The following is a 10,036-nucleotide window of genomic DNA, read 5'->3' on the forward strand; positions in this document are numbered from 1 at the left end:
CAGTCTTCTAGGTGGGCAATGAAACGGTTTTTCGTGTTCGAAATTCAACTTCATTTCCCACTTGGTTTGTGGTAAGTTTGGTCTTTCTGCGTTTATATACGCTGTCCTAAACATGTATTTAAGTCATCCTTCGGGTTCTTGGCTACAATCTGTCCCTACTTTCAACTCCCAGTCGTTTTCTTTGTCTGGATACTGGCTTGGTAGTTCGTTGAAATTGGTTTTTACGCTCTCGCAGGTATCGCTGTCTTCCAGACACTCAACCATTGCAGAACACTCATTTTCTACCTTGCCTTCACTTTCTACTTCATGCTTATTCTCTTTATCACCCTCATCTTTTACTTCACACTCATATTCTCCTAAACGCTCATTCTCTATTTTCCACTCATTTTTTTCTAAACACTCATTTTCTCCTAAACACTCATTTTCTCCTAAACACTCATTTTTTTCTAAACACTCATTTTCTCCTAAACACTCATTTTTTTCTAAACACTCATTTTTTGTCTCACTCTCCTTCTCCTTGCAAATGTCACTTACAATTTTAAATTTGCATAAATTCATAAAATCCCTACCTAACACAGCCTCATAGCCCATCGACTCGTCTGCCACTACTAGTAATTCAAAGTTGATTCGATTTTTGTTAATAATTACAAAACTGGGTATTTTACCCAAGATGTTAAGTTTGCTATTGTTTAGTCCAACATAAGCGTAATCCGCATTTTTATTCAAAATAAATTCAATTTCTCTGTTTTTCTTGTCTTTGTTAAACTTATATAAACTTAAATCATCTTCTTTGATTTTGTTCGAACTTAATCGTGAGCGCTCTTCCACTTTATTTAGGTTATTTTCCGACTGGTGCTCTAGACACGATAACTTCATAAAACTTATTGGGCTCCCTGAGTCGATGAGGCAATCTAAGGACAAGCATTTGTTATTGTAATTGCTAATGTATATATTAAATTTGTATATATAATCGTTATGTACCTTGTACTTCTTTTCGTCACAGTGTGACACCTGGTGACTCATGCTGCCGCATCCGTAGCACGCTCCTCTTTCGCGCTTGGGCTTGCGGCACTCCCCTGCCACGTGGCCCAAAGAGTTGCAGTTGTAGCAGCGAATGGGTGTTGGCGAGGCTCCAGTGTTTGCCCCTTCAGTTGAACCGTACTTCTTTGGCAGCATGATCTTCTCGAACGCCTTGAGTAGTTGATATGGAGCGCCAAAGCACTGCATGTGGGCTTGCCTACGCAGGCCTACATCTGGGATACCTTCGATGACTCCGTCAATAAACTCCTCGTCGTCAATGACTATGCGGGATGCCAGCGACACTTTGGCGTTGAAGTACATCGAGAACTCCTCGCCACGTGCCCATGAACGGGACTCGAACTTGCGACGGAGCAACAGTTTGCTTTCCTTGGGATGGAAAGTGTCTTCCATGACGTTCAACAACTGATCGATTGGCAGCGACATGTGCTCCGGACTCGAATGCAGCCACACCAATGCTTTGTCCTTAAGCTTCGACATTAGCAGCATTAGTAGCTTCTCATCCTTCAGTTTGTTCACTTTTGCGACGGCCTTAAACTGCGCGATCCAAGTTGTGACGTCATCGTTGTTTCCAGAAATGTTGCCATGATATGTTGGCAACATGTCTTTGGCGGCATTTAGCAACATGACGCCAGCGTCATTGTTGGCGGCTGGTGTTGTGTTCTCTCCTCTCCCTTCCTTCTCCCTCTCGCTCTGCAGCTTCAGCAGCTCGATTTGCAATTTTAACATTTCAACCTCTGCTCGATATTCGCAGTGGTTGTTGTTGTGCCCAGGCGCTTGCGGTGCTTTTTCGTTCTTCTCTTTGCGTTCGCTCTTCGTCGAGTCTTGATCTGCGGCTGCCTCATCTTCCCTCTCGTTCTCGCATGTTTCGGCTGCCGGTGGTCCCTGTCCCCGCAGCTCTACTGGTATTTCGTTAAGTCTCGCTGCCATGGCAGCTTTGCTTCCACCTTTTGGTAGATTGAGGGACTCCAGCTGGGCGGCCGAGAACTCCTCCGTGCCGACCAAGTCCGACATGTTTTTTTTTCAGCGATGGCGTCTTCGACGGACGAGAAAAGAAAAAATTTTCGCTATTTTTCACTGGCGGCGATTGATCGTATCCCACTTCTGAAATTGTAGGCCGTCTAACCCGGGAATTGTAGTGACCAATATTGGTGCGTGAGTGAACTGTCTAGGTATAAAAACACAAGCCCGGCGATTTGATATAACTATTTTTTAATAGCTGCGCGTCCGTCTCTCACAATCGCCATTTACAAAGTGAACTTACTCTCTTATCGATGTTTCTTATCCGATATCTCACTATTGGTATTTCCCGCCGAGTGTATCGATGGTGCGGTAAATACCAATGCGCGCTGTATGCTATTTTAAATACTAGTTGAATGCCTCACTAATTATTACCTTGCTACACTTTCTCACTGTCGTGGTCGCAGCAGGAGGACATACTGAGGTAAGAGTTATTAGTTCTAGTAAATAGGTTATGTATCTATGTATGGAATTTATAGAATAAAACGGCATCAGCATCGGCACCAGCCGGCACCAGCGTTGTCAACGGCATTGGCAACGGTCGCCGGCCGGGCTTTACTTGCGACAAAAAACTGTTAGAGCGGAGTCAGAGGGTAATGTTAAAGGCAACTCCGCGGGAGCATCGAGACACATGTCAAATACCTAGGCACAGTACTGGACAGCAAGCTGGCACGGAAACCCAGTGGACGGAGGAGTATCTTGGACGTTGACTGCAATGCAATGACTGCATGTTTCAAGAGCAGAAGGCTGTTACGCGCGAATCCCAGGCAAAACGCAGCCCTCCTCCCGCCCAACTGACCGAGGGGCGCTGCTGCATGACGCACGGTGCGTAGCCGTACCGAACGCAAGAAGGATAGCTATTAGACTAACATTCGAGGAAAATTAGCACTAAACTTACTAAGAAACTAAGCATGCAATCAAATACAAATACCACTACAATTACAAATTACTATAAAGGTGTGTAAGGATTAGTAATTTAATAAGAGGAAGAGAATTAGTGGTGGATATAATATGGATACACATTTGTATTTATTTGTATATACATTCCTAACGCAACAGTATTCCTACTTTATGCTTTAAGCAGAATGATTTTCTTATTCTAACATTTTTGGTATGACTAATATTTTTATTATTATGACTAATATTTGTATTATTAATACTAATACTAATTCTAATTTTTTTTTTTCCTATTTTTTTTTTTTTTATTATTATTTTTTATTATTATTATTATTTTTATTATTTATTTTTATTTACTTATTTATTTATTTTTTTTTATGGGTTTATCAAGTGTTTTTCTAGTTTATCCCTAAATTGCGTTGCTCTACTAATATTTTTAATATTGAAAGGTAACTCATTCCATAACCGAATAGCATTTGTTAAAAATTGTTTTCCTGAATTGGCAAGTTTGTACCTTATGGTTACCAGATTCAACGTTCTATTTGATGAAGCAAAGGTTAATTTATCATATAAGTAGCTCGGCTGTCTGGTATAGATTATTCGATGTAGAAAAATAATTGTTCTGTACCCTATCCATGTCTTTAAATCCATTTTGAATATTTGTCTTGCTAAGATTGAGATATGATCGGTTCGTCTCTTATTATATATGTAGCGGGCAATGTTGTTAAATGTTACTTTTAGTTTTTTTTGAGATTCAGCGTCACAATTTCCAAATATTTCAATACCATAGAATAAGGTGGGTGTCAAATATGTCTTAGCTATCATTAGTTTGAGTTTATCTGGCAGGTATTTTTGTGTTGGTGCGAGTTTTCTTAGTAGACTATATGTTCTACCAGTAGCTTTCACTACTTGGCTACTCCAAGAAAGCGTATTGTTAAATGTTAATCCTAAGTTTTCCACCTGATCTACGTAATTAATTTGTTTTCCTTCAATTTCAAGTTTTGGATAGGCCATCGTATTTAGTTGCTTCTTGTATATAATTACACATTTACATTTATCTGGATTAAGTGCCAGACCATTACGCTTCGCCCAGCTACTCACATTGAGCAAATCACTGTTACACACACTTATACACTCATCAATTTTACTCAATGGACGACTAACATACATTTGGACGTCATCCGCATACATATGACTTTTACAATTTAACAGGACGTATAATCCGAGCATAAGACCATAAAGGGTTCATGTAAGGAATAATTCGATCTACAAAGTGGAAGGAACAACGGTATAATATTTCTAGTCAGTCTAATAGGAATCGTGAAGTTTAAGCGACTCAACAGATCAGGGCTGTCTATGTCACCCCTGATCAAGTTGTGCATAAATATCACACCAAGCATTTTTCTACGGTTAACTAAGGATGGGAAGTTTACTAATAGTAGTCTACTAGAGTAAGATAGGAGCCTTACACCCGCATCCAAGTTAAGGCCCCGCAGAGCAAAGAGTAAAAAGTTTTTCTGCACTGATTCTATACGGTCCTGGTGTGCTTTGTACTGAGGGCACCATACATCGGACGAACAAGCGAGTTATAGAGAGTCTTTGTTATATAGGCGTCGTCAAATTCCTTTGACCACCTCTTTTTAAACACAAGCACGCCCATGGCCTTATTTACCATGGTAGAAATGTGTTCGGAAAACTTTAACTTGGGGTCTAACATAACACCCAGATCATCCACCAGGCGATGGTGTTGTGGTCAGGTTTTGTGGAGGCTTGTGCCTTCACACTCCTTATTTAACTAATTATACTACCAACAAAATAACGATCCATACATACGGCACAACATATGTCTTTATCTTACATATCTATACGTACGCATTTTAAATTATCATATTCATGCACATCTATATAATATACATATTGTATATAAAACGGTTATCCAGCGTTTTACCCGTTGTTTGACATCTCTTCAACCCAAGCCGCGGTGCATAGCACTTACAGCCATACATACACACATACAAGCAGCAGCAGCGGTGCATTCTTTTCGTTTTTCTTTTCGCTTTCGCTTCTCCTGCGTTTGCCTGCGTTGTAGTTGTTGAGAGAATACGCGCTACCCTGCATTTCGAGAGTATATTGTTTTCAACCGACTCTATATATTGGTACCTCGTGCCTCAATATTATCCTTCATCCTCAATTTTCGTTCTTGGTTGGACATTTGTTTGTTGATCGTAGTATTTATATATATATATTCCGGCCACGGTGTACTATTTCCATAATATAAATACTCGCAATAAATTCCAGCACAACCACATATCCAAGGTTCGTAGCTCTGAACTTCCACGTCGCCTCGGGAGTCCCTCGCACGGCTCCTAGCACTATGGCCCAATCGGCCGCCAGTTCCCCCCTTGGGAGCATTCCGTACCTAATGCCGTATCCTCTCAGTCAGAGCAGCTCTGCAGTTTATCCATTCGCTCTCCGACGAAGACGGGCTTACAACTAAATGCACAGCCCACGTCATTTTCGAATCAAATTTCCAGACGACCTATCAAACTGGTAGAAGACTCGGGGTCCTTTTACGAAAGCAATTTCCTTCCAGCTCCCTCCGCAGAAATTATCGGACAGTCTCCTACGCTTGACCGAAGGGAATATTTTCAAAATATTCACTGTATGAAAGCTCAACGCTCCGTTCCGAATTCAAGCCTGAACTTGAATGTGAATCAGTCCTAAGATAAACCTAGCCTCAACAGACAATATAACCGGGCGGCAATTTCCAATGTTCTAAATGTGTCTCACACCCGTTCCAAGATCGGTACTAATGTGTCTTCGACTCCTTTATTTCATCGTAGCTCTCCGCATACAGATATGGCCCCACGCACCATGGAGAACCGAAGTGCTCGGGAAATTGGCTCCTACCGTTGCCGAATCTGCCAAGTCGTCCATCCGCTACGGACCTGCCACCAATTTCTTCTCCTAAGTCCAGAGGAGGGACTCCGAGCTGTCCTTATCAAAAAATATTGCAGGAACTGCCTGGCTCACCAATACTCCGGCAAGGATTGTCGCAGTGGCGGGCTGTGCAGGGTGTGTGGCAAGAACCACCACACGCTTTTGCGCATCCGCAACCGCCGATTCGACCGTGGAGCGATACTAAGCCGACGTCCTTGTCAAGTCCAGAGCACTGATTTTGGATGAATCGGGTCCGGGGCGTGCACCCAGCCATAGGCCACCCAATTATACTTTGCAATCCTGCAAGAGGGGAGGATGTTCAGGCCAGGAGCAAATAATTTCCAAACACTGTGCCAACTCTGTGCGCTCCAGTCCCAACTCGCGCGCTCGGAAGGGCGCTCGGGAGATTTTACGATCCACGACTCACCGCAGCATCAAGCTTAGAGCATAAGACTTAGGGTTAGTTACGCTTCCACCCCCAAATTAAACGGCCGATCTACCGCGCGACCCCCGAACCAAATACACAGCGACATATATCTACCACGAAACACAACGATCTTTTACATATCTGGCAACGGCTACTAGGAGGTTCACTGGATCATCAACTTTGTCATTCGGTGGGAGTTTGATGTGGGGGCAGAACTTTGGAGGAGCTGGGTGGGCTACCGATCGTGGCCAGGCCCCTATGGGCGAAACAGGAACAAAACCACGAGAGAAAAAAAAAAAAAATATAATTTCTCCCTACAGTGTACTTTAACATACCGTTTTTCCGACTTTTTCACGGAGACACGCGTGGTGTTAGCACCTGGCAGAGATGGGGGATGCACGGTTTTACAACAGCAAAAAAACACTTGGTGGCGAGGCGGGGCAAATAGGCATTTTACGGCAGGGTAGTTGTCTTAACAGTTTTCTCGGCGCACGGTAATTTATTTCGCCAAATTTTAGCGAAGCGCATACCGCACGGGATTATCGAAGTTTTTTTTTTCGTTCTCGGTTTTAGAATTTATTTTGGTTTTTTGTCCCTATACTCAAAATGAGTATTATACTCAAAATGAGTATAGGGGTATATTAGATTTGTGCTAAAAGTGGATGTGTGTAACGTCCAGAAGGAATCGTTTCCGACCCCATAAAGTATATATATTCTTGATCAGCATCAATAGCCGAGTCGATTGAGCCATGTCTGTCTGTCCGTCCGTCCGTCCGTCCGTCCGTCCGTCCGCCCCTATGAGCGCCTAGTGTTTAAAGACGATAAGAGCTAGTGCAACGAAATTTTAAATGTTCTCTTTCGTGGTGATCAGACGCGTTTTTATTTTGCGCTCCGAATTTTTTCTTTTGTTTTGAATAAACAGCCAGTGTTTTCCTAAATAAACTCTAATTAACTTCCTAACCAGACAACAATCTGGAAACCTATTCTATTCCGCGGGTGCATGCCTTTTGATTTGTGTTAAAACATTATTTAACTTTTTATTTTTCGGCATCGGCTTGTGCTTGTGTTTGTGTTGTTGCAGTCCGCTCTCGTCTGGTAGCTTTTGTTTTGTTATCACTCTCTCCCTATCACCTCTCTCGCTCTCGTAACTTTCTGTTCAGTAGCTCTCTCTCTCTCTCTCATTAGCTGCTGCTGCAACTGTTCTCCTCTCCTCCCATTAGCGTTTGTCTGGCACAAAGGTTTGATAGCCATTTGTTTTGAAATATTATTTGATTTTAATTTTAATTCATGGAGTTTTCTGTTGTATGTGCCAAAAAATCATTCAATAAGCAGATCACCCACGATCAGCCGATTATCCCCTGCTGGTTCTGCGACAGCGTAGTGAACGCAAAATGCGCTGGATTTTCTGGCCCTGTGAGTGATGCCATTTCAAAGCGCAATGGTTTGCACTACAGTTGCGAGGCATGCCGTGCGGTGGAGAAAGACATGGTAGCTTTTAAGAGGCAGACGTGGAGTGGCTTTAACGAGCTGACCGTTGGTTTTAAAAACCAATACGATCGGCTCCTAGCCATGGAGTCTCAGTTTAGCGGTTTAAAACTGCTGAATGAGTCTCCGAGGCGCAAAAAGGTTACTCCGCGGGATCTGCAAGTGCCAACCGTCACTCAGCCGTGCGCCGCCGAAAAACTGACTCCGACCACTCCAAGTGTGCAGCAGTTGATCTCGTTTGCCACTCCAAAGGCAACGACAGCTGCTGGCGATGCAGATTCGGTAGCCGAATTCATCGCCTCGGAGAATGTGCAACCAAGTACGTCTGCAGCGTCCGTGTCCGTCGTGTCCGCAAGTTCGCTAGTTGTCCCGTCTATCCCGATCCACCCAGTAAATAGACGTTCCGGACCTCCGGATATTGCCACCACAGGTACTAGGCCTGTGGCGACTAAAACACTGGTGGGAGTCCCACCAAAACGACACGTTTTTGTTTCACGGCTGGCCCCTGACCTCACATCTAATGATGTAATTGCTTTTATTCAAAGCAAAATAAAAGCCGTGGGTTTAAAGGCGGAGAAATTTAACTTCTCTTATGCCAGGGAGATAGCCTCGTTTAAGATAAGCAACTCCCCAACTCAATTTGACACCATTTGCCCCGCCAAATTTTGGCCGGAGCATTTGGTGGTGATGGATTTTAAGGCTAAGAAGAAGAATAAGCCCCCCATATCCCTTACAAATCTTTCCAGTGTGCCACCCTCAACCTCAACTTCCCGTCTTGCTTCCACCTTTCCAAAAAACTAACTTCTCTTTTAGTAACCTATCAGAATGTAAGAGGCTTGCGTTGTAAGCTCAGCATTCTTTTCCGGGATAGTGTTGCATTTGCTTCCCACGTTATTGTGTTTACTGAAACCGGGTTAAAGCCGGACATTCTTAGTTCCGAGGTTTTGGCAGGTCGGTACACAACTTTTAGAAAGGACCGTTCGTCTCGACGTGCAGGAGGGGTTCTAATTGCAGTGGACTCTTACTTCACGTCAGAACACTTCACAGTCCAAGTTCAACAGGAACTGGAATTCCTGTGTGTAAAACTGATTCTTCCCGCTTTCGCTATATTCATTACTTGCTCGTATATCCCACCTTCTTCGGATATTTCAATTTATGAGCAGCACTTGTCCGCTTTAACCGCTGTTTCTTCCTCGCTATCTGATAAAGATCGTATGATAGTTCTTGGTGACTTCAACTTGCCAGGAACTGTTTGGTCTTCGGTAAACGAGTCTATCCTAGTGCCCATGTCACGACATGACTTTGTTGACGGCTTGCTTGACCTGTCTCTGTCTCAAGTAAATCATGTGAAAAATTCCTTGGGTCGATTGCTTGATCTATGCTTTGTATCGGATCCGACCATAGTGTTGTTAACCCGAGCCCTTCCGCTCACTATACCTGAAGACGCCTACCATCGCTAGATATAGGACCAACTGTATTGGATCGGTCGAGTAGACTGCCTGAACGTGTCCGCTGCTTTCGTAAAGCCGAGTTTGCGAAGCTTAATAACATAATTAGGGATTTTGATTGGTCCGCTTTGTACTTGTGCACTGATGTCACAAAAGGCACAAACATTTTTTACAATGCTCTTGGCACATTTTTTGATTCTTGTGTCCCGCTTTCTTGTCCGATTAGATCTGGAAAACCCCCTTGGTTTACCAAATAGTTATCCAGTCTAAAAAACTTAAAATCAAGACTTTATAAAAAATTTCAAGAAGTGGGCTCTCCGACTTCTCACTCTCGTTATGTAATAGCTCGGTCAAACTTTTCAGTTCTTAATGCTCAATGCTATAAGAACTACCTATCTCGTTGCAGGATACGTTTTTCTCAGGACCCTAAGCAGTTTTACAGCTTCGTAAACAGTAAGCGTAGAACGTCCGCACACCCATTCTCGCTATCATTTTGTAATACGTCGGCAAATAATGATCAGGCAATTGCCGATCTTTTTGCCCAGTTTTTCCAAACCACCTATTCTGAGGAAAGCTACTCTGGTCAACCGTACCCATACGGTTTACCGAGGTCGAACGGCATTTTCAGTCCCTTGTTAAATGAATATTCCCTACTTCATGATCTTCGACTAGTTAGGCCGGTGTTTTCACCGGGTGCAGACGGGGTTCCAGGTTGTGCACTCAGGTACTGCGCCGAGGCTCTGTGTGGACCTTTGCTTCAACTATTCACCCGGTCCATTGA

At 43.3% G+C, this 10,036-nt stretch overlaps 1 protein-coding gene across 1 annotated transcript; it reads right to left on the reverse strand.

Moving 5' to 3' along the window:
• Window positions 1–673: 673 nt before the first annotated feature.
• On the reverse strand, window positions 674–2,330 carry LOC117184878 (uncharacterized). The gene is made up of 2 exons (XM_033383972.1): window positions 982–2,330; window positions 674–911 (listed from the first exon to the last, which is right to left on the reverse strand). The coding sequence occupies exons 1-2, from the start codon at window positions 2,050–2,052 to the stop codon at window positions 882–884; spliced, it is 1,101 nt and encodes a 366-aa protein (XP_033239863.1). The 5' UTR covers window positions 2,053–2,330; the 3' UTR covers window positions 674–881.
• Window positions 2,331–10,036: the final 7,706 nt, after the last annotated feature.

Source organism: Drosophila pseudoobscura, chromosome X (genome assembly GCF_009870125.1).
Source record: "Drosophila pseudoobscura strain MV-25-SWS-2005 chromosome X, UCI_Dpse_MV25, whole genome shotgun sequence".
Classification (NCBI taxonomy): Eukaryota; Metazoa; Arthropoda; class Insecta; order Diptera; family Drosophilidae; genus Drosophila; species Drosophila pseudoobscura.

Bases quoted from the DNA above. Each gene is read 5' to 3' on its own strand.
- LOC117184878 (XM_033383972.1), bottom strand. From the start codon at position 2,052: ATGTCGGACTTGGTCGGCACGGAGGAGTTCTCGGCCGCCCAGCTGGAG. The intron at 912-981 runs GTACATAACGAT...GCTTGTCCTTAG, and splicing joins GTGACGAAAAGAAGTACAAG to ATTGCCTCATCGACTCAGGG.